At 46.4% G+C, this 24,892-nt stretch overlaps 1 protein-coding gene across 2 annotated transcripts in view; it reads left to right on the forward strand.

Annotated features, from left to right (window-relative positions):
* sned1 (sushi, nidogen and EGF-like domains 1) overlaps positions 1-24,892 on the forward strand; it is a 229,237-nt gene that overhangs the window by 80,485 nt on the left and 123,860 nt on the right. For both annotated transcript variants that reach the window (XM_041181506.1, XM_041181515.1), the window contains exons 3-4: positions 21,868-22,008; positions 22,254-22,416. In XM_041181506.1, the coding sequence (XP_041037440.1) occupies positions 21,868-22,008; positions 22,254-22,416 (304 nt within the window). The remainder of the gene's footprint in view (positions 1-21,867; positions 22,009-22,253; positions 22,417-24,892) is intronic.

The raw sequence follows: 24,892 nt of genomic DNA on the forward strand, positions 1-24,892 counted from the left end.
ATCAATGTCTGACCGTGTGGGAAATCGGTGTTGAGTATGTGACCATGGAATGTTGGTTTTCAGTGTGTGACCATGGGATATCGGTGTTCAGTTTCCAACCCTGTGGGATATCAGTGTTCTCCATGTGACCCTTTGTGGTATCAGTGTTCAGCATATGACCATGTGGGATATCAGTGTTCTGCGTGTGACCATGTGGGTTATCGGTGTTACGTGTCTGACCGTGTGGGATATTAGTGTTTAGTGCTTGAGCCTATGGAATATCGATGTTCAATGTTTGACCCTGTGGGATATTGGTGTTAAGTGTCTGACCTTGTAGGATATTGATGTTCAGGATGTGACCATTTGGGAATTCGGTGTTCAGTGTGTAACCCTGTGGGATGTCAATGTTCAGTGTGTGACCCTGTGGGATATCAGTGTTCAGTGTGCAACCATGTGGGATATCAGTGTTCAGTGTGTGACCATGTGGGACATCAGTTTCCGTGTGTGACCCTATGGGTTATTGATGTTCCCTGTGTGACATTCTGGGATCTCAGTGTTCAGTGTGTGACCCTGTGGAACATCAGTGCTAGTGTGTGACCCTGTGGGATATTGCTGTTATTGTGTGACCCTGTGCGATATCAGTGTTCAGTGTCTGACCGTGTGGTATATTGCTGTTCAGTGTGTGACCATGTGGCATATCTGTGTTCAGTGTGTAACCCTGTGGAATATTGATGTTCCCTTTGTTACCCTGTGGAATATCGGTGATCACTCTGTGACCCTGTGGGATATCGGTTTTCAGTGCGTTACTGTGGGATATTCTTGTTCAGTGTGTGACCGCAGGATATCAGCGTTCAATGACTGATCCTGTTGGAAATCGGTGTTCTGTGTCTGACCCTGCCGATACCACTGTTCAGTGTGTGACCCTGTGGGATATCAGTGCTCACCATCTGACCCTGTGGGATATTAGTGATCTATATCTGACCGTGTGGGAAATCTGTGTTCAGTGCGTGACCATGGGATATTGGTGTTCAGTTTCTGACCCTGTGTGATATCAGTGTTCTCTCTGTGACCCCTTGTGATATCTGTGTTCAGCATGTGACCATGTGGGATATCGTTGTTCATTGTGTGACTCTGTGGGATATTGGTGTTCAGTGTGTGACTGTGGGATATCGATGTTCTGTGCCTGATCCTGTTGGCTATTGGTGCCAGTGTGTAACCCTGTGGGATATCTGTGTTCAGTCTGTGAACCTGTGGGATATCGATATTTCATCTTGGGCCCTGTGGGATATCAGTGTTCCCTGTGTATAGTGTATCACCGTGTTGGGTATTGGTGCTTATTTTCTGTCCCTGTGGGATATCGGTGTTCAGTGTATGACCCTGTGGGATATCAGTGTTCCCTGTGTGACTGTGTGGATTATCATTCCTTGTGTCACCATGTGGGATATCGGTGTTCAGTGTTTGATCCTGTGGGAAATCAGTGTTCCCTGTGTGACTGTGTGGATTATCGTTCCTTGTGTCACCATGTGGGATATCGGTGTTCAGTGTTTGACCCTGTGGGATATCAATGTTAAGAGCCTCAACTTGTAGGATATCAGTATTCAGCGTGTGACCATGTAGGATATCAGTATTCCGTGTGTGCCTCCTGGATATTGGTGTTCAATATGTGACCCTGTGATTTAACGGTGATCCCTGTGTGACCGTGTGGGATGTCGATGTTCCGTGTCTGACCGTGTGAGATATTGACGCTTAGTGTCTGACGCTGCAGGATATCAGTGTTCCCTGTGCGACCGTGTCGGTTATTCATCTCCCATGTTTGACCATGTGGGACATTTGTCTTTAGTGTCTGACTCTGCAGACTGTCGGTGTTCAGTGTGTGACCCAGTGGGATATCGCTGTTCAGTGTCCTGCCCTGTGGGATATCAGTGTTCAGTGTATGAAAGAGGGATATTGGTTTTAAGTGTGTGACCTTCAGATATCAGTGTTCAGTTTCTGACCTTGTGGGATACCAGTGCTCTCCATGTGACCCTGTGGGATATTGGTGTTCATTCAGTCTGTGACTGTGGGATATCGATATTCAGTGTCTGACACTGTGGGCTATCGGTGTTAGTGTGTGAATCTGTGGGATATCAGTGTTCAGTATGTGACACTGTGGGATACTGGTGTTCAGCATCTGATCCTGTGGGATATCATGGTTCACTGTGTGACCCTGTGGGATATCGGTGTTCACTGAGTGACCCTGTGGGATATCAGTGTTCAGCGCATGACCGTGTGGGATATCAGCATTCAGCGTGTGACCGTGGCCTATTTGTGTTCAGCGTGTGACCGTGGGATATCGCTGTTCAGTATCCTGCCCTGTGGGATATCAGTGTTCAGTGTGTGAAAGAGGGATATTGGTTTTCAGTATATGACCTTCAGATATCAGTATTCAGTTTCTGACCTTTGGGATAACCGGGGCTCTCCGTGTGACCCTGTGGGATATTGGTGTTCAGTCTGTGACTGTGGGATATCGATGTTCAGTGTGTGACACTGTGCGCTATTGGTGTTAGTGTGTGACTCTGTGGGATATCGGTGCTTGTGTGAGATGCTATGAGATATCGATGTTCCGTGTGTGACCCTGTGGGATATTGGTGTTAATGTATAACCCTGTGCGATATCAGTGTTCAGTCTGAGAACCTGTGGGATATCAATATTCCATCTTTGGCCTTGTGGGATATTGGTGTTAATGTGTGACCCAGTGGTATATCGGTGCTACTTGTTTGACCCTTTGGGATATCAATGTTCAGTGTGTGGCCCTGTGGGATATCAGCTGTCTGTGTCTATCCCTGTGGATATCAGTGTTCAGTGTGTGACTGTGTGGGATGTTAGTGTTCAGTGTGTGACCGTGGCATATTGGTGTTCAGCGTGTGACCATGTGATATCACAGTTCAGTGTCCTGCCCTGTGGAGTATAAGTGCTCTCCATGTGACCCTGTGGTATATCGGTGTTGCCTGTATGACCCTTTGGGATATCAATGTTCAGTGTGTGGCCCTGTGGGATATCAGCTGTCTGTGTCTATCCCTTGGATATCAGTGTTCAGTGTGTGACCGTGTGGAATATTAGTGTTCAGTGTGTGACCATGAGATATCACTGTTCAGTGTCTTGGCCTGTGATATCAGTGCTCAGTGTTTGACCCTTTGGGATATCAATGTTCAGTATGTGTCCCTGTGGGGTATTGGTGTCCGGTGAGTGACCCTGTGGGATATTGGTGTTCACTGTGTGACTGTGTGGGATGTTGCTGTTCTGTGTCTGACCGTGTGGGATATTGGTGTTAGTGTGTAATCCTGTGGGATATCGGTGTTCAGACTGTGACTGTGGGCTATCGATGTTCAGTTCTTGACCCTGTGGATTATCAGTGTTCAGTGTATCGCCGTGTGTGATACATGTGTTCACTGTGTGGCCCGGTCGGTTATCGCCATTCAGTGTCTGGCCCCATGGGACCTTTGTTTTCAGTGTGTTACCATGGGATATTGGTGTTCAGTGTGCCACCATGGGATATCAATATTCAGTGTGTGACCCTATAGGATATTGGTGCTAGTGTGTGCAAGTGGGATATTGGTGTTAGTGTGTGACCCTGTGGGTTATCAGTGTTCAGTGTGTGACCCTGTGGTTTATTGATGTTCAGTGTGTGACCCTGTGGTTTATCGGTGTCCAGTGACCCTGTTGGATATCAATGTTCCATGTGTGACCTTGTGGGAAATTGTTAATGTCAGAACCTGCGGTATATTGGTACTTCCTGTGTGATCCTGTGGGATATCAATGTTCAGTTTGTGACCCTGTGGGTTATTGGGTTCAGTGAGTAACCCTGTGGAATATCAGTGTTCCCTGTGTGAGCGTGTGGGATGTTGCTGTTCTGTGTCTGACCATGTGGGATATTGGTGTTAGCGTGTAATCCTGTGGGATATCAGTGTTCAGTGTCTGATCCTGTGAGATATCGGTGTTCAGAGTGTGACCCTGGGATATTGTGGTTCATTGTGTGACTGCAGGATATCGTTATTCAGTGTTTGACCCTATTGGCTATTGGTATTTACATGTGATCCTGTGGGATATTGTTGTTCAGTTTCTGCCCCTCTGCGATATCGGTGCTAGTTTGTGACCCTTTGAAATGTCAGTGTTCAGTGTGTGACCCTGTGGGACATCGATGCCAGTTTGTGACCATGTGGGGTATTAGTGTACAGTGTCTGACCCTGTGGGATATCAGCTGTCTGTGTCTATCTCTGGATATCAGTGTTCGGTGTGTGACTGTGTGAGATGTTAGTGTTCAGTGTGTGACCGTGGCATGTTTGTGTTCAGCGTGTGACCATGGGATATCACTGTTCAGTGTCCTAGCCTGTGAGATATCAGTGCTCTCCATGTGACCCTGTGGGATATTGGTGTTCAGCATGTGACCGTTTGAGATATCGGTGTTCAGTGTGTGGCCGTGTGGAATATTGGTGTTCAGACTGTGACTGTGGGCTTTCGATGTTCAGTGCCTGACACTGTGGTCTATTGGTGTTAGTGTGTGACCGTGTGGGATATCGGTGCTTGTGTGTGATGCTGTGAAATATTGATGTTCCTTGTGTGACCCTGGTGTTAGTGTGCAAACCTATGGGATATCGTTATTCCAAGTTTGGCCTTGTGGGATATTGATGTTAATGTGTGACCCTGTGGTATACTGATGTTTCCTGTGTGACCCTTTGGGATATCAATGTTCAGTGTGCAGCCTTGTGGGATATTGGTGTTCAGTGGGTGACCCTGTGGATTATCAGTGTTCAGTGTGTCACCGTGTGTGATATATGTGTTCACTGTGGCCCTGTGGGTTATCGCTATTCAGTGTCTGGCCCCATGGGACCTTCGTTTTCTGTATGTTACCATGGGATATTGGTGTTCAGTGTGCCACCATGGGATATCGGTATTCAGTGTGTGACTCTGTGGGATATTGGTGCTAGTGTGTGCCAGTGGGATATTGGTATTAGTATGTGACCCTATGGGTTATCGGTGTTCATTGAGTGACCCTGTGGAATACCAATGTTCAGTGTGTGACCCTGTGGGTTATCGGTGTTCAGTGTGTGACCCTGTGGGACATTGGTGTTCAATGAGTGACCCTGTGGGATATCGGTGTTCAGTGTGTGACACTGTGGAATGCTGGTGTTCAGCGTCTGACCCTGTGGGATATCGTAGTTCCCTGCGGGATATCAGTGTTCACTGGTGTGACCTTGTGGGATATCAGTGTTAAGTGTGTGACCATGTGGGATATTGGTATTCAGTTTTTGACCCTGTGAGATATCAATGTTCCCTGTATGACCCTATGGGATATCGGTGGCCAGTGTGTGACCCTGTGGGATATTAGTGTTTGTGTGTGACCCTGTGGGTTATTGGTGTTCATTGTGTGATGCTGTGGGATATTGGTGTTAGCATATAGCCCTGTGGATATCGGTGTTCAGTGTATGATCATGTAGGATATCCATGTTCAGCGTGTGTGACCCTGTGTAATGTCAGTTTTCAGTGTGTGACACTGTGGGATATTGGTGCTCACTGTTTGACCCCCTGGGATATCAGTCTTTGGACATCAGTGTTCGGTTTCTGACATTGTGGGATATCAGTGTTCTCCGTGTGACTCTGTAGGATATCGGTGTTCAGCATATGACTGTGTGAGATATCAGTGTTCAGTGTGACCTGGTGGGAGATTGGTGTTCTGTGTGTGAACGTGGGCCATCAATGTTCAGTGCCAGATCCTGTCGGCTATTGGTGTTAGTGTGTGGCCCTGTGGGATATCGGTGCTAGTGTGTGACGCTGTGGGGTATCAATGTTCTGTGTGTGACCCGGTGGGATATTGGTGTTGCTGGTGTGACCCTTTGGGATATCAATGTTCATTGTGTGGCCCTGTGGGATATTGGTGTTCACGGTGTGACACTGCGATTTCGATGTTCATTGTAGGACCGTTTGGGATATCAGTTTTCAGTGCGTTACCATGGGATATTGCTATTCACTATGTGACCGTGGGATATCGGTGTTCAGTTTCTGACCTGTTGGTATATGCATGTTTTGTATCTGACCCTCTGGATATCAGTGTTCAGTGTGGGACCCTGTTGGAGATCAATATTCCCTGTGTGACCCTGAGGGATATTGGTGTTCAGTGTGTAACCCTGTGTGTTATTAGTGTTCAGTGTGTGACCATTTGGGATATCTGTGTTCATTGTGTGCCCCAGTGGGATATCAGCATTTACTGTGTGACCCTCTGGTATATCGCTGTTCAGTGTCTGACTCTGTGAGATCTTGGTTTTCAGAATGTTACCTTGGGATATTGGTGTTCAGTCTGCGACCTTGGGATTACGGTGTTCAGTGTCTGACCCTGTGGAATATTGGTTGTCTGTGTCTGACCCTGTGGATATCAGTGTTCAGTGTGTGACCATGTGTGACATCAGTGTTCAGTGTGTTACCATGGGACATTGGTGTTCAGTGTCTGACTCTGTGGGATATTAGTGCGCCCTGTGAGACCCTTTGGGATATCAGTGTTCAGTGTCTGACCGTGTGGGATATTGGTGTTTAGTGTGTGACCGTGTGCGATATCGGTGTTCAGTATGTGACCCTGTGGGATATCGGTGTTCATTGTGTGAAGCTGTGGGATATCGGTATTCTCTGTGTGACCCTATGGGATATCAGGGCTACTATGTGGCCATGTGGGATATTAGTGTTATTGTGTGACTCTGTGGGAATATGGTGTTCAGTGTGTGATTCTGTGGGATATCGGTGTTCAGTGTGTGACCCTGTGGGTTATTGGTGTTCATTGTGTGAAGCTATGGGATATTAGTATTAGCATATCACCCTATGGATATCGGTGTTTAGTATGCGACCATGTGAGATATTGGTGTTCAGTGTATGACCCTGTGGGATATCAATGTTCACTGAGTGACCCTGTGGGATATCAGTGTTCAGCGTGTGACCGTGTGGGATATCAGCATTCAGCGTGTGACCGTGGCCTATTTGTGTTCAGCATGTGACTGTGGGATATCGCTGTTCAGTGTCCTGCCCTGTGGGATATCAGTGTCCAGTGTGTGAAAGAGGGATATTGGTTTTCAGTATGTGACCTTCAGATATCGGTGTTCAGTTTCTGACCTTTGGGATAACCGGGGCTCTCCGTGTGACCCTGTGGGATATTGGTGTTCAGTCTGTGACTGTGGGATATCGATGTTCAGTGTGTGACACTGTGCGCTATTGGTGTTAGTGTGTGACTCTGTGGGATATCGGTGCTTGTGTGAGATGCTATGAGATATCGATGTTCCGTGTGTGACCCTGTGGGATATTGGTGTTAATGTATAACCCTGTGCGATATCAGTGTTCAGTCTGAGAACCTGTGGGATATCAATATTCCATCTTTGGCCTTGTGGGATATTAGTGTTAATGTGTGACCCAGTGGTATATCGATGCTACCTGTTTGACCCTTTGGGATATCAATGTTCAGTGTGTGGCCCTGTGGGATATCAGCTGTCTGTGTCTATCCCTGTGGATATCAGTGTTCAGTGTGTGACTGTGTGGGATGTTAGTGTTCAGTGTGTGACCATGGCATATTGGTGTTCAGCGTGTGACCATGGCATATAGGTGTTCAGCGTGTGACCATGGGATTTCACAGTTCAGTGTCCTGCCCTGTGGAGTATAAGTGCTCTCCATGTGACCCTGTGGTATATCGGTGTTGCCTGTATGACCCTTTGGGATATCAATGTTCAGTGTGTGGCCCTGTGGGATATCAGCTGTCTGTGTCTATCCCTTGGATATCAGTGTTCAGTGTGTGACCGTGTGGAATATTAGTGTTCAGTGTGTGACCATGAGATATCACTGTTCAGTGTCTTGGCCTGTGATATCAGTGCTCAGTGTTTGACCCTTTGGGATATCAATGTTCAGTATGTGTCCCTGTGGGGTATTGGTGTCCGGTGAGTGACCCTGTGGGATATTGGTGTTCACTGTGTGACTGTGTGGGATGTTGCTGTTCTGTGTCTGACTGTGTGGGATATTGGTGTTAGTGTGTAATCCTGTGGGATATCGGTGTTCAGACTGTGACTGTGGGCTATCGATGTTCAGTGCTTGACCCTGTGGATTATCAGTGTTCAGTGTGTCACCGTGTGTGATATATGTGTTCACTGTGTGGCCCTGTGGGTTATCGCTATTCAGTGCCTGGGACCTTTGTTTTCAGTGTGTTACCATGGGATATTGGTGTTCAGTGTGCCACGGTGGGATATCGGTATTCAGTGTGTGACCCTATAGGATATTGGTGCTAGTGTGTGCCAGTGGGATATTGGTGTTAGTATGTGACCCTGTGGGTTATCAGTGTTCAGTGAGTGACCCTGTGGAATACCGATGTTCAGTGTGTGACCCTGTGGGTTATCGATGTTCAGTGTGTGACCCTGTGGGTTATCGATATTCAGTGTGTGACCCTGTGAGTTTTTGGTGTTCATTTAGTGACCCTGTGAAATACCGATGTTCAGTGGGTGACCCTGTGGTTTATCGATGTTCAGTGTGTGACCCTGTGGGATATCAATGTTCCATGTGTGACCTTGTGGGAAATTGTTGTTAATGTCAGAACCTGCGGTATATTGGTACTTCCTGTGTGATCCTGTGGGATATCAATGTTCAGTTTGTGATCCTGTGGGATATTGGGTTCAGTGAGTAACCCTGTGGGATATCAGTGTTCCCTGTGTGAGCGTGTGGGATGTTGCTGTTCTGTGTCTGACCATGTGGGATATTGGTGTTAGCGTGTAATCCTGTGGGATATCGATGTACAGTGTCTGATCCTGTGAGATATCGGTGTTCAGAGTGTGACCCTGGGATATTGTGGTTCATTGTGTGACTGCAGGATATCGGTATTCAGTGTCTGACCCTATTGGCTATTGGTGTTTACATGTGATCCTGTGGGATATTGTTGTTCAGTTTCTGCCCCTCTGCGATATCGGTGCTAGTTTGTGACCCTTTGAAATGTCAGTGTTCAGTGTGTGACCCTGTGGGACATCGATGCCAGTTTGTGACCATGTGGGGTATTAGTGTACAGTGTCTGACCCTGTGGGATATCAGCTGTCTGTGTCTATCTCTGGATATCAGTGTTCGGTGTGTGACTGTGTGAGATGTTAGTGTTCAGTGTGTGACCGTGGCATGTTGGTGTTCAGCGTGTGACCATGGGATATCACTGTTCAGTGTCCTAGCCTGTGAGATATCAGTGCTCTCCATGTGACCCTGTGGGATATTGGTGTTCAGCATGTGACCGTTTGAGATATCGGTGTTCAGTGTGTGGCCGTGTGGAATATTGGTGTTCAGACTGTGACTGTGGGCTATCGATGTTCAGTGCCTGACACTGTGGTCTATTGGTGTTAGTGTGTGACCGTGTGGGACATCGGTGCTTGTGTGTGATGCTGTGAAATATTGATGTTCCTTGTGTGACCCTGGTGTTAGTGTGTGAACCTATGGGATATCGTTATTCCAAGTTTGGCCTTGTGGGATATTGATGTTAATGTGTGACCCTGTGGTATATTGATATTTCCTGTGTGACCCTTTGGAATATCAATGTTCAGTGTGCAGCCCTGTGGGATATTGGTGTTCAGTGAGTGACCCTGTGGATTATCAGTGTTCAGTGTGTCACCGTGTGTGATATATGTGTTCACGGTGGCCCTGTGGGTTATCACTATTCAGTGTCTGGCCCCATGGGACCTTTGTTTTCAGTGTGTTACCATGGGATATTGGTGTCCAGTGTGCCACCATGGGATATCGGTATTCAGTGTGTGACCCTGTGGGATATTGGTGCTAGTGTGTGCCAGTGGGATATTGGTATTAGTATGTGACCCTATGGGTTATCGGTGTTCATTGAGTGACCCTGTGGAATACCGATGTTCAGTGTGTGACCCTGTGGGTTATCGGTGTTCAGGGTATGACCCTGTGGGACATTGGTGTTCGGTGAGTGACCCTGTGGGATATCGGTGTTCAGTGTGTGACACTGTGGAATGCTGGTGTTCAGCTAATGACCCTGTGGGATATCGTAGTTCCCTGTGGGATATTGGTGTTCACTGAGTGACCCTGTGGGATACTGGTGTTCAATGTGTGACCTTGTGGGATATCAGTGTTAAGTGTGTGACCATGTGGGATATTGGTATTCAGTTTTTGACCCTGTGAGATATCAATGTTCCCTGTATGACCCTGTGGGATATCGGTGGCCAGTGTGTGACCCTGTGGGATATCGGTGTTCAGTGTGTTACCCTGTGGGATATTAGTGTTTGTGTGTGACCCTGTGGATTATCGGTGTTCATTGTGTGATGCTGTGGGATATTGGTGTTAGCATATAGCCCTGTGGATATCGGTGTTCAGTGTATGATCATGTAGGATATCCGTGTTCAGTGCGTGTGACCCTGTGTAATGTCAGTTTTCAGTGTGTGACCCTGTGTAAAGTCAGTTTTCAGTGTGTGACACTGTGGGATATTGGTGCTCACTGTTTGACCCCCTGGGATATCAGTCTTTGGACATCAGTGTTCAGTTTCTGACATTGTGGGATATCAGTGTTCTCCATGTGACTCTGTAGGATATCGGTGTTCAGCATATGACTGTGTGAGATATCAGTGTTCAGGGACCTGGTGGGAGATTGGTGTTCTGTGTGTGAACGTGGGCCATCAATGTTCAGTGCCAGATCCTGTCAGCTATTGGTGTTAGTGTGTGGCCCTGTGGGATATCGGTGCTAGTGTGTGACGCTGTGGGGTATCAATGTTCTGTGTGTGACCCGGTGGGATATTGGCGTTGCTGGTGTGACCCTTTGGGATATCAATGTTCATTGTGTGGCCCTGTGGGATATTGGTGTTCACGGTGTGACACTGCGATTTCGATGTTCATTGTAGGACCGTTTGGGATATCAGTTTTCAGTGTGTTACTATGGGATATTGCTATTCACTATGTGACCGTGGGATATCGGTGTTCAGTTTCTGACCTGTTGGTATATGCATGTTTTGTATCTGACCCTCTGGACATCAGTGTTCAGTGTGGGACCCTGTTGGAGATCAATATTCCCTGTGTGACCCTGAGGGATATTGGTGTTCAGTGTGTAACCCTGTGTGTTATTAGTGTTCAGTGTGTGACCATTTGGGATATCCATGTTCATTGTGTGCCCCAGTGGGATATCAGCATTTACTGTGTGACCCTCTGGTATATCGCTGTTCAGTGTCTGACCCTGTGAGATCTTAGTTTTCAGAATGTTACCTTGGGATATTGGTGTTCAGTCTGCGACCTTGGGATTACGGTGTTCAGTGTCTGACCCTGTGGAATATTAATTGTCTGTGTCTGACTCTGTGGGATATTAGTGCACCCTGTGAGACCCTTTGGGATATCAGTGTTCAGTGTCTGACCGTGTGGGATATTGGTGTTTAGTGTGTGACTGTGTGCGATATCGGTGTTCATTGTGTGAAGCTGTGGGATATCGCTATTCTGTGTGTGACCCTATGGGCTATCAGGGCTACTGTATGGCCATGTGGGATATTAGTGTTAGTGTGTGACTCTGTGGGAATATGGTGTTCAGTGTGTGACCCTGTGGGTTATTGGTGTTCATTGTGTGAAGCTGAGGGATATTGGTATTAGCAGATAACCCTATGGATATCGGTGTTTAGTATGCGACCAAGTGGGATATTGGTGTTCAGTGTATGACCCTGTGGAATATTGATGTTCCCTTTGTTACCCTGTGGGATATCAGTGCTCACTTTGTGATCCTATGGGATATCAGTTTTTAGTGCATTACTGTAGGATATTGTTGTTCAGTGAGTGACCCTCTGGGAGATCGTTATTCCCTGTGTGACCCTGCAGGATATCGGTGTTCTGTGCCTGACCCTGTGGGATATCGGTTTTCAGTTTGTTACCGTGGGATATTTGTGTTTAGTGTGCAAACATGGGATATTGGTGTTCAGTGTCTGTGGGATCCCAGGGGTCACACGGGGAACATCAATAATCCACAGGGTCACACACTGAGCACCGATATCCTACAAGGTCAGACACTTAACACCGATATCCCACAATGTCAAACACTGAAAACCAATATCCCATAACATCACACATTACCTGTGGGATATCAGTGTTCCCTATGTGACCCTGAGGGATATAAGTGAACATTGTCTGACCGTGTGGGAAATCTGTGTACAGTGTGTGACCGTGTGGGTTATCAGTGTTTTGTGTCTGACCGTGTGGGAAACTGATGTTTAGTGTCTGACCCTGTAGAATGTCGATGTTCAGTGTGTGATGCTGTGGGATATTGGTTTTCAGTGTTTGACATTGTGGGATATCGGTGTTAAGTGTCTGACCTTGTAGGATATCGGTGTTCAGTGTGTGACCCTGTGGATTATTGATGTTCCCCTTGTGACCCCTGGGATCTCAGTATTTATTGTGTGACCCTGTGTAATGTCAGTGCTAGCGTGTAACCTTGTGGGATGTTGGTGTTAGCGTATAACCCTGTGGGATATCAGTGGTCAGTGTCTGACCTTGTGGGATATTGGTGTTCAGTGTGTGACCGTGGGATATCAGTGTTCAGTGGCTGACCCTATGGGAAATTACTGTTCTGTGTCTGACCCTGTGGATATCACTGTCCAGTGTGTAGCCCTGTGGGAATTCAATATTCCCTGTGTGACCCTGTGGGATATCAGTGATCAATTTCTGACCATGTGGGAAATCAGTGTTCAGTGTGTGACCGTGGGATATTGGTTTTCTTTGTGTAACCGTGGGATATCAGTGTTCAGTTTCCGACCCTGTGGGATATCAGTGTTCTCCATGTGACCCCTTGTGATATCGGTGTTCAGCATGTGACCGTGTGGGATATCGGTGTTCAGTATGTGACTGTGGAATGTCGGTGCCAGTGTGTGACCATGTGGGATATTGATATTAGTGTGTGAACCTGTGGAATGTTGGCATTCATTGTGTAACCCTGTGGGATATCAGTGTTCAGTGCCTGACCGTATGATCTATTGGGGTTTGTGAGTGACCATGTGGGATATTGGTGTTCAGTTTCTTATGCTGTAGGATATCGGTGTTCACTGTGTGGCTCTGTGGGATATCGCAGCTAGTATGTGACCATGTAGGATATGAGTGTTAGTGTGTGATGCTGTGGGATTTTGGTGTTCACTCTATGGCCCTTTGGGATATCGTGGTCAGTGTGTGGATGCGGGATATAGATGTCCAATGCCTGCCCCTGTGGGCTATTGACATTAGTGTGTGATCCTGTGGCATATTGGTGTTAGGTTGTGACAGTGTGGGATATATGTGTTCAGTGCCTGACCCTGTGGGACATTAGTGATCCCTGTGTGACTCTGTGGGATATTTTGTTAGTGTGTCATCCTGTGGGATATTGTTGTTTTTGTGCGACCCTGAGGGATATCAGCATTCAAAGTGTGGCCCTGTGGGATATTGGTGTGCAATCTGTGATCCTGTGGGATATCTGTGTTCAGTGTATGGCCCTGTGGAATATCGGTACTAGTGTGCACCGTGTGGGATATTGGTGTTATTGTGTGACCCATTGTGATATTGGTGTTAGCGTGTACTCCTGTTGATATTGGTGTTCAGTGTGTGACCGTGGGATATCATTGTTCTGTGCCTGTCCCTGTGGATATCAGTGTTCCCTGTGTGACCCTATGGGATATCATTGTTCTGTGCCTGTCCCTGTGGATATCAGTGTTCCCTGTGTGACCCTATGGGATATCAGTGTTCAGTGTCTAACCATGTGGGAAATCATTGTTCAGTAGGTGACCATGGGATATTGGTTTTCAGTGTGTGACCATGCGATATCGGTGTTCAGTTTCCAACCCTGTAGGATATCAGTGTTCTTCGTGTGACCCTGTGGGATAAAGGTGTTCAGAATGTGACCGTGTGGGATATCGGTGTTCAGTGTGTTACCGTGGGATATTGGTGTTCAGTATGTGACCGTGGGATATTGGTGTTCAGTACATGAACCTTTGGATATTGGTGTTCAGTGTCTGATGCTGTGGAATATCGGTTTTCTGTGTGTTACCGTGGGATATTGGTGTTCAGGTTCTGACTCTATGTGATATTGGATGTCTGTGTCTGACCCTGTGGATGTCAGCGCTCAGTGTCTTACTATGTGAGATATCGGTGTTCAGTGAGTGACCATGGAATATTGATGCACAGTTTCTGACCTTGTGGGTGATCAATGTTCTCCGTGTGACCCTGCGGGATATTGGTGTTCAACATGTGACCCTGTGGGATATCGGTGTTCAATATATGACATGTGGGATATCGGTGTTGCGTGTGTGAAACAGTGGGATATTGGTGTTCAGTGTGTGACTGTGGGATATCGATGTCCAGTGCTTGACCCTGTGGGAAACCATTGTTCAGTAGGTGACCGTGGGATATTCGTTTTCAGTGTGTGACCATGCGATATTGATGTTCAGTTTTCAACCCTGTAGGATATCAGTGTTCTCCGTGTAACCCTTTGGGATAACGATGTTCATAATATGACCGTGTGGGATATCAGTGTTCAGTGAGTGACCCTGTGGGATATCGATGTTCCTGTGGACTCTGTGGGATATCAGTTTTCAGTGTGTTACCATGGGATATTGGTGTTCAGTATGTGACCGTGGGATATCGGTGTTCACTTGATGTCCCTGTGGGATATCGGTGTTCTATATCTGACACTGTGGGATATCGGTTTTCAGTGTGTTACCGTGCGATATTGCTGTTCAGTGTGCCAGCATGATATATTGCTATTCAATGTCTGACCCTGACATCAGTGTTCCTTGCGTGACCCTGCGGGATATTGGTGTTCAGTCTGCGACCCTGTGGCATATCGATATTCCACTTGTGAACTTATGGGATATTGGTGTTAATGTGTGACCCTGTGGTATATCGGTGCTGCCCGTGTGACCCCATGGGATATTGGTGTTCAGTGTGTGACCTGTGGAATATCGGTGTTCAGTGTGTGACCCTGTGGGATATCAGTGTTCCCTGTGTGAGCGCTTGAGATATTCTTCCATGTCTGTCCCTGTGGGATATCAGTGTTCAGTGTGTGACCTGTGGAATATCGGTGTTCAGTGTGTGACCCTGTGGGATATCAGTGTTCAGTGTGTGACCTGTGGAATATTGGTGTTCAGTGTGTGACCCTGTGGGATCTCAGTCTTCAGTATGTGACCATGTGGGATATCAGTGTTCCATGTCTGACCGTGTGGATTATCGGTGTTCAGTGTATGACCCTGGGATATCGCTGTGTGGCCCTGTGTGATGTCAATGTTCACTGTGTGACCCTGTGGGATATCGGTGCTCAGTGTGTGATCATGTGGGATATCTGTGTTCAGTGTGTGACCCTGTGGAATACCAGTGCTTGTGTGTGACCCTGTGGGATGTTGGTGTTCAGTTTGTGACCATGGAACATTGGTTTACTGTGTGTGACTGTGGGATATTGGTGTTCAGTTTCAGACCTGTGGGGCATCAGTGTTCTGTGTGTGACCCTGTGGGTGATAGATGTTCCCTGTATGATCCTATGGGATATCAGTGTTCACTGTGTGACCCTGTTGGATTTCAGTGTTCAGTTTCTGACCCTGTCAGATATCGGTTTTTAATGTGTTACCATAGGATATTGGTGCTCAGCATGAAAATGTGGGATATCAATGTTTAGTGTCTGACCCAATGGGATATCGGTGTTCTGTGCCTCACCCTGTGGGATACCGGTTTTCAGTGTGTGACTGTGGGATATTGCTGTTCACTGTGCCATCGTGATATATCGCTGGTCAGTGTCTGACCCTGTGGGATATCAGTGTTACTTGAATGACCTTGTGGGATATCAGTGTTCAGTGTCTAATCATGTGGGAAATTGGTGTTCAGTGTGTGACTGTGGGATATTGGTTTTCAGTTTCCGACCCTGTGATATCAGTTTTAAGCATGCGACCGTGTGGGATATCGGTGTTCATTGTGTGACCCTGTGGGATATCGGTGCTCAGTGTGTGACCCTGTGGGATATTGGTGTTCAGTATGTGATCCTGTGGGAGATCGATATTCCCTGTGCAACCCTTTGGGATATCGGTGTTCAGTGTCTGACCCTGTGGGATATCAGTGTTCTGTGCCTGTCCCTGTGGATATCAGTGTTCCCTGTGTGACCCTGTAGGATATCAGTGTTCGGTGTCTGACCCTGTGGGAAATCATTGTTCAGTAGGTGACCATGCGATATTCATTTTCAGTGTATGACCATGTGATATTAGTGTTCAGTTTTCAACCCTGTAGGATATCAGTGTTCTCCGTGTGACCCTTTGGGATAACGGTGTTCAGAATATGACCCTGTGGGATATCGATGTTCCTGTGGACTCTATGGGATATCAGCTTTCAGTGTGTTACCATGGGATATTGGTGTTCAGTATGTGACCGTGGGATATCGGTGTTCACTTAATGACCCTGTGGGATATCGGTGTTCTATATCTGACACTGTGGGATATCGGTTTTCAGTGTGTTACCGTGCGATATTGCTGTTCAGTGTGCCAGCATGATATATTGCTATTCAATGTCTGACCCTGTGGGATATCAGTGTTCCTTGTGTGACCCTGCGGGATATTGGTGTTCAGTCTGCGACCCTGTGGCATATTGATGTTCCACTTGTGACCTTGTGGGATATTGGTGTTAATGTGTGACCCTGTGGTATATCGGTGCTGCCCATGTGACCCCATGGGATATTGGTGTTCAGTGTGTGAATGTGGGACACCGGTGTTCATTGTCAGACTTTGTGGGATATCAGTGTTCTGTGTCTGACCCTGTGGGATATCAGTGTGCCCTGTGTGACCCTGTGGGATATCAGCCTTCAGACTTTGACCATGTGGGAAATCTGTGTTCAGTGTGTGACCGTGGGATATTGGTTTTCATTGTGTGACTGTGGGATATCGGTGTTCAGTTTCCGACCCTGTGGGATATCAGTGTTCTGCGTGTGACTCTGTGGGATATTGGTGTTCACTGTGTGACTCTGTTGGATATTGGTGTTCAGCATGTGACTGTGGGACATCGATGTTCAGTGTGTGACCCCGTGGGACATCGGTGTTCAGTGTGTGACCCTGTGGCATATTGATGTTCCACGTGTGACCTTGTGGGATATTGGTGTTCAGTGTGTGAATGTGGGGCACCGGTGTTCATTGTCAGACTCTGTGGGATATCGGTGTTCAGTTTCCGACCCTGTGGGATATCAGTGTGCCCTGTGAGACCCTGTGGGATATCAGCATTCAGACTCTGACCATGTGGGAAATCGGTGTTCAGTGTGTGACTGTGGAAATTGGTTTTCAGTGTGTGACTGTGAGATATCAATGTTCAGTTTCCGACCCTGTGGGATATCAGTGTTCTGCATGTGACCTTGTGGGATATCATTTTTCACTGTGTGACTCTGTAGGATATTGGTGTTCAGCATGTGACTGTATGGGATATCTGTGTTCAATGTGTGACCCTGTGGGATATCAGTGTTCAGTGTGTGGCCCTGTGGGACATCAGTGTTCCCTGTGTGACCCTTTTGGATATTGGATATTGGTGTTAGTGTGTGACCGTGTAGAAAATCACTCTTTTGTGTCTGACCCTGCTGGATATTGGTGTTCAGTGTCTACCTTGTGGGATATCAGTGTTCAATATCTGACCCTGTGGGATATTGGTGTTAGTGTGTGACCTTTTGGGGTATTGGTGTTTGGGGTCTGACCCTGTGGGATATCGGTGTTCAGTGCCTGACCCTGTGGGATATTGGTGTTAGTGTATGACCTTGTGGGATATCGGTGTTTAGTGTGTGACTCTGTGGGATATCAGTGCTAGTGTGTGACTCTGTGGGATATTGGTGTTAGTCTGTGACCCTGTGGGATATCGGTGTTCAGTATCTGACTCTGTGGAATATCAGTTTTAGTGTGTGTTGTAGGGTTGTCGAGTCGTACTGTTAATGATAGAGTTGATCTGCAAATACTTCTTAGGGGGGTACATTATGTGTATTTACAACATACAGAGCAGCAACTAAACCTGTGCTTTCAACTCCAACTCCAAGTCTACACAGACTGTTGAGGTAGCCCGCGTTACTGTCCTACTGGTTACTACAGATCATATGGTCTTTCATAACAAGTATTATTCTTAAAGGTACATCACACACTAAATAAAATCATAATTACTACCTTCCTGCCCGTATAGCTCGGCTATACATATTATATTTACAGGTACATATTTTTCATGACAACATGATGTTTACACTGTATAAGGAATTTACAAGTTCAGTCTTTCAGGTGGTTTCCTGGTATATGTGGAATGTCGCAGCTCCACAACTTCAGATTCTTTGTCAGGAATCTCCTTTTCCGGAGTTGCCTGAACATCAGATGCTTCGATGGGCACTTGCAGTTCTGTTTCCTCAACTCTTACAGGAACATCAGACATGTCAGTCCTGGGTTGAGTATCCTCAACAGGAAATACAGACCCGATCATGGTCACTGGTGGAACCAAATCTTGGTGATTTGTCTCTCTCTCCCTTCCTTAAATGCTCCACTTATTTATGGATGATCTGGCCTTCTGCCTCTATGTGGTAAGATAGTCACCGCACTTTTTTCACCCGGTAATCACTCTCATCCTTCCCCAAAGTTCTTCAAGTACACCGGCTCTCCCACGGTTAATTTCCTCTTGCGATTATGCCAGTCATGTCTAGTTTTCTGGCTTCCCTGATTCCTTTCCACCTTCCCAATCAAATCTGGCATTTTTAAGCTCAATCTTGTCCTGAGACAACATTGCAACAATATCTCTGCAGGTGTGACACCTGTTGTTGTGTGAGGGGTAGTCCTGTAATGAAAATGAAAGTGTGTTAGCTTGGTTGCCAAGGAATCACTCGTTAACTTTTTCATGCCTGCCTTAAGCATTTGAATCATTCTTTCGGCCAGTCCATTTGAGGAAGGGTGGTACGGTGCAGTCTTTATGTGATTGATACTATTAAGGCTGATAAACCATTGAAACTCAGCACTCATAAATGCCGTGCTGCTAATGGAAAAGATTACTTCTGGTAGTCCATGAATGGCAAAACTCTGATGCAGTTTCTCAATTGTAGCAGTCGACATTGGTGACTTCACCTCATATACATCCAACCATTTTGAATGGGCATCAACAATGAGCAGAAACATTGCTCCCAGGAAAGGTCCAATGTGGTCAATGTGTAACCGCACCCAGGGTCTACCTGGCCACTCCCACAGGTGTAACGGTGCTGTTAATGGCAACTTTTGCAGTTGCTGACATTGCCCACAATGCTTTACCATACTCTCTATTTCGCCATCCATTCCTGGCCACCATAGATAGCTGTGTGCTATGACCTTCATTCGGGTAATTCCTGAATGAGAGCTGTGTAGTTCAACTAAAAGAGGCTCCCTTCCCTTTGGTGGAACTATCACTCATGCACCCCATAATAAGATGCCACCCTGGCTGGTTATTTCATGTCTTCTGTTGAAGTATGGTTTCATTTCAGCAGATACGGGCTCCTGTGACCAACCCTGTAGCACTTGTTCTCGTACTTCTTTTAGATGCACTTTAGCTTCCAAGAAACGCTTTACGATTTCTTCTAAGTTTGCCAAATGTGCTTTTTCAATGAATCCTGTCACCAGTAGATCGTCTAACTAGACTACAACCTGGGGAAGTCTCTACAGTAAGATTTCCATTGTTCTCTGAAAGATGACACAAGCTGAGGAGACACCAAAAGGCAATCGTGCATATAGGTACAACCCTTTGTGGATATTAATTGTGACAAATTCCCGGGAGGTATTATCCAATTCTAGTTGTTGATGAGCATGACTCATGTTAAGCTTTACGTACATTGCCTCTCCTGCCAGCTTGGTATACAGGTCTTCAGTTTTTGGAATGAGGTGGCTATCTAGCTCAGCTACTTTATTAACCGTCAGTTTGTAACCTCCACAAATTAGGATGCTTTGGTCGGGTTTAAGGATGGGGGACTATGGGTGCTGCCCATTCTGAGAACTGAACAGCTTGAATAACACTCAGTTTCTCTAGACTGTTCAGCTTGGTGTCGACTTTTTTTCACAGGGCATATGGTACTAGTCTCACCTTTGTGAAATGTGGGGTTGCTTCCAGATCCACATACGTCTTGGCTTGCAGGCCCTGGATTTTCCCCAGTTCGTCCTTGAAGATGGTGACGTACTTTCTAAGTAACTCTGGTAGCCCACTTGCTCTCAACTGGAAAATTTCAATCCATTCTAACTTAATCTCCTTTACCCAATTTTGCAGCAGGAGGCTTGGCCCTTTACCTGCTACCACCATCACGGGTAGCTTTGCCAATTGGCTCCCATAATGGGCAGTTACTCTGCTTATGCCTTTTATTTGAATGTCTTCACCTGTGTATGCTTTTAGCTGGGCAGCTGTTTGCTCCAAACTTAATTGATGTTCACCATTATTCAAATATCTGAAGGTGTGTTCCCCAATTACTGTAGCGCAAGCCCCTGTGTCCACTTCCATTCTAACAGGTTTGCCATTTACTTTCACTGTGACAAATATTGGCTCCATCTTTCCAACTTTCAGATTAAACAATGAGTAAATGTCTGAATTTGTTGTTTCAGGCTCTTCTACATTGTAGATTTCATTGGGCTTCTTCTTTTGTTTACAAGCCTGCTTGAATCTTTCCTTGCACTGCCTCATCATATGTCCATTTCTGTGACAATAGTAGTCTTCGATTTTTTTAAACTGCCAATCACTAAGACTGATTGTTTCCCCCTCTATTAAAATTATTCTTCGATCTCGCTGCTAAGTTATTTTTCTTCATTCTTCCGCTGCTTCCCGTTTCTCAGCAGAGTCTCGCTTTTATGTGCCACTTTCAGCTGGGGTTTCCCGCCCGATGTGGAAACAGCATCATTTTGCGCACCCTATGTTGCTTTTGAATCTCTTACTGCGCTTTTCATGGTCAGCACTATCTCTAGCTCCTTCTTGAAATCCAGATTCACTTCAGACAATAATCTTTTCTGAATAATGTCCTCTTTCATACCACACACTAAATGATATCTAAACATGTCGCTAAGAGTCATACTGAACTCACAATGTTCCATTAGCTGCTTCAAATTTGCTACATTGCATGCAATTGACTCACCCAGTGCTCTATTTTGTAGATTAAACCTGAACCTCTGCATTGTGACTGAGGGCTTGTTTTGAAAGTGACCCTTCATTTATCAAAATTATTTGAAAGGGGACTGGGTGCTGTCAAACTTTGAATCAAGCTGTAGGTTTTGCTCCCTCAAGTACTCAAGAGGATCACTCACTTCTTCTCTTCCCCTGTAATCTCATTCATTTGAAAAATAACCTGAGGTGTTCTATATATTGAGACCAATTATCTGTGACTGGATTTTCCCAAATTGTGGCAGTTTGAGAGAGGATAACTAATTCAATTCTAACAGAGCTTGCTACTTACAATCACTGGGCGAGGTACAGTGCCGATTTCTTTCTAACTTGATTTCTTCTGTTCAATCCTGTTTTATCCTCATTGCCAGTTTGTTGTAGGGTGGCCGAGTTGTACTGTTAATGATAGAGTTGATCTGCAGGCACTTCTTAGGTGGAAATGTTAAGTTTATTTACAATATACTCAGCAGCAACTATAGCTGTGCCTTCAACTCCAACTCTATCTTGACACTGACTGCTGAGGTAGCCCTTGCTACTTTTCTATTAGTAACTACAGATCATGTGATCTTTCCTAACAAGTATTATTGATAAAGGTATATTACATTTATTGAATAAAACCGTAATTATTACAATGTGTGACTCTGTGGGGTATTGGTGTTAGTGTGCGATCGTGTAGGATATCAGTGTTCAGTGTGGGACCCTGTGAGATATTGACACCCTGTCACACCCAGCTGCTTTGACAACAACAAGGTCTTTTCTACTTTCTAGGTTAACACCTTCCAGATTGTCTTGGTCACAGATGGAGAGTTATCCTTCACCATCTTCAACTATGAAAATATCACCTGGACCACGGGGATGCATGCCAGCAGTGGAGGGGATTTTGCTGGCCTGGGTGGCATCGCTGCACAGGTAGAGCCAGTCTGATCACATATGACTTTGGCTAATTATCAATGAGTGTCCTTAGAGAGCTTCTGCTCTCAAGTAATGTTTTTTTCTCCAAACCATTTACAGTTAAAAACCGGAGTCCAGTGATGGACAGCCACCATACTTTGAATACCTATATGTCTCAAGTGGTCTCTTCCACTTAAATACCCCTTCATAAATCCCATTTTGTTCCTTCCTCTGATACCCTTGTGTCTGTTGCACGTCCTCAGGCAGGTTTCAACGCTGGAGATGGTAAACGTTACTTCAATATTCCTGGATCACGCACAGACGACATTGTGGATGTCGAGATGACAACCAACGTCGGGATTCCTGGACGCTGGGTATTCCGAATCCATGACGCGCAAGTAGAAGTCGGCGGCTGCAATGATACAGGTAGGGTCACATCCAAATCCAGCATCACCATACCTGTGGAAGTAACAATAGGACAATACCTCCAACAATGGTTCAGTGGCAGCACTCGTGTCTCTGAATCAGAAGGTTGAAAGTTCAAGTTCTACCCCTGTTACTTAAGCACAGAATCTTACCTAACACTCGACTGGCAGAATATTGCACTGTGGGAGCTGTTAATCCCGGGCCTCATCTGTATTTTCAAGTGGATGTTAAAGATGCCACAGCACTATTTTAAGGAAGAGCAGGGTAGTTCTGTGAGGTGTTCAGGCCACTATTTATCCCTTGGCTGACACCATTGAAAACAGATTATCTGGTCACCGTCCCTTCTTATTTGTTGAGCCTTGCTGTGCGCAAATTGGCTGCTGCCTTTCCCACATTACAACAGTTACTTCACCTCAAAAGTACATCATTAGCTGTGAAGCCTTTTGAGATGTTTTGAGGTTGTGAAAGACGCTATATAAATGTATGTCTTTTTTTAACCGTTGCTCCCTCCCTGCTCCCGTTTTATGTCTTTTATACAGCTCCATATAGTGCCTCACTTGAGTGGTCATTCTTGTTGTGCGGGCCAAGGTTTTGGGTGTCACCAGCCTAAGAGACTGTGGAAAATGTTTGAGGTGACACTCTCAATGTTTGCACCTGATGCTCTCACACAAGCGTTATTGGATAGTGACTGCTGGCTAATTCTCTCCATCACACTCCCTCCAACCCCTCCCAACCCAAACCCCACTCCACCCACACCTCCACACCCCACTCATGCCCCCACATCTCCAGCCCCCACACCCCTCACCCTGCCCCCACACCCCCTCAACCTCTACCCCCACCCAAAACCCCACTCCACCCACACCTCCACACCCCACTCATGCCCCCACATCTCCAGCCCCCACACCCCCTCAACCTCTACCCCCACCCAAAACCCCACTCCACCCCACCCCACCCTGCCCCAACACACCCACATCACGACCTCACACCTCCACCCCTAGAGCACCTACAACCACCGCCCGCCACCAACCCCCCACCACACCCCCCCCCCACCCCTACTAAACAATCAGCAACGAAGATCACTAAGGACAACTGCAGTTGTCACCCAGATCTCTATTTCCAGTGGGTGTTATTGCTTTATTATCCTGAATTGGATTGTTTTGTGAGTCAGTTATAAACACCGGAGTTTCAGTCTGCAACACTGAAGTTGATTTATTTATTGTAAATCCCTCTAAGTATGTTATTAATTTAATTTAATTGGCCACTCTAAGCAGCAGTTCCATGACCAACAATGGTTACCTTGCGTCCTGCTCATCTGTAGCAGTATAACTGCTAGGTACTCAGTGTCCCTGTCCAGAAGTGGGTGAGAATTTGTGAGCTTTAGCAGGTGGGGGCTGGTGATGCTCATGCCAAAATGAGCTTCATTTTGCCAGTGCTCGCCTTGGCACAAACAACACCAACAGAAGCTGAAATCCACCTCCTCGGGCACACAGTGCAAATGTCTGAGGTCTGGGAAGAGTGCCCTGCAGCCAGCATCATGGTGAAGCAGTCTGGGAAGAGTGCCTTGCAGCCAGCATCATGGTGAAGCAGCTTGGGAAGAGTGTCCTGCAGTCAGTTCTTGTTGAAAATAACAAGAGTGACATCACAAGACAGCGCAAGAGAGCAGCGGAGAGATCAGAACCAATGTGAATGCGGGGAAGCTTCAAAAAGTGATGTCAGCACAAAGGTGAGAGCTGATTGGTGAGTAGTGGGTAAGTGCTTTTCTCCAGTTTTTCTCCAGTTTAAAATAGATTAAGCTAAGGAAAGGTAAGAGTTCTAGTTTTTATTTAAAGTACATAAATAATTTAATGTTTTTTTACTGTATTTAACTTAAAGTAAGGGGTATTTTTTCAACTAGAGGCATGGCAGGGAAGCTCAGTCCCATGTTATGTACCGCCTGGGAAGACTTAGATGCTCCTTGCGCTCTGACCGACCATATGTGCAGGAAGTGCCACCAGCTGCAGCTACTTGAGCTCCGAGCTTTGGAGCTTGAGCGGAAGCTGGAGGCGCTGAGGTGCATCCGCGAGGCTGAGAGTTTCGTGGATAGCATGTCTTTAGACGTGGTCACCCCACAGCTTACCGAAGTGCAGACAGGGAGAGAATGGGTGACCATCAGTCAGAAGAAAGGTGTCAGGCAGGTAGTCAGGAAATCTCCCGGGTGATTCTTGCTTGAGAACTGTTTTTCTGTGTTGGAAAATTATGAGAGTGACGGTTCCTCTGGGGAGTGCAGCCATGCTCATGGCATTGTGAGTGGCTCAGCAGAAGGGAGGGCTTTAGATTTCTGTGACATTGGGACCATTTCTGGGGGTGGTGGGACCTGAACAAGGCTGACAGGTTGCACCTGAAGCGGAATGGGACCAACATCCTTGTGAGGAGGTTTGCTAATGCTGTTGGGGAGGTTTTAAACTAACTTGGCAGGGGGATTGGATCCTAAGAGGAG

This window comes from Carcharodon carcharias, chromosome 2 (assembly GCF_017639515.1).
Source record: "Carcharodon carcharias isolate sCarCar2 chromosome 2, sCarCar2.pri, whole genome shotgun sequence".
NCBI lineage: Eukaryota > Metazoa > Chordata > Chondrichthyes > Lamniformes > Lamnidae > Carcharodon > Carcharodon carcharias.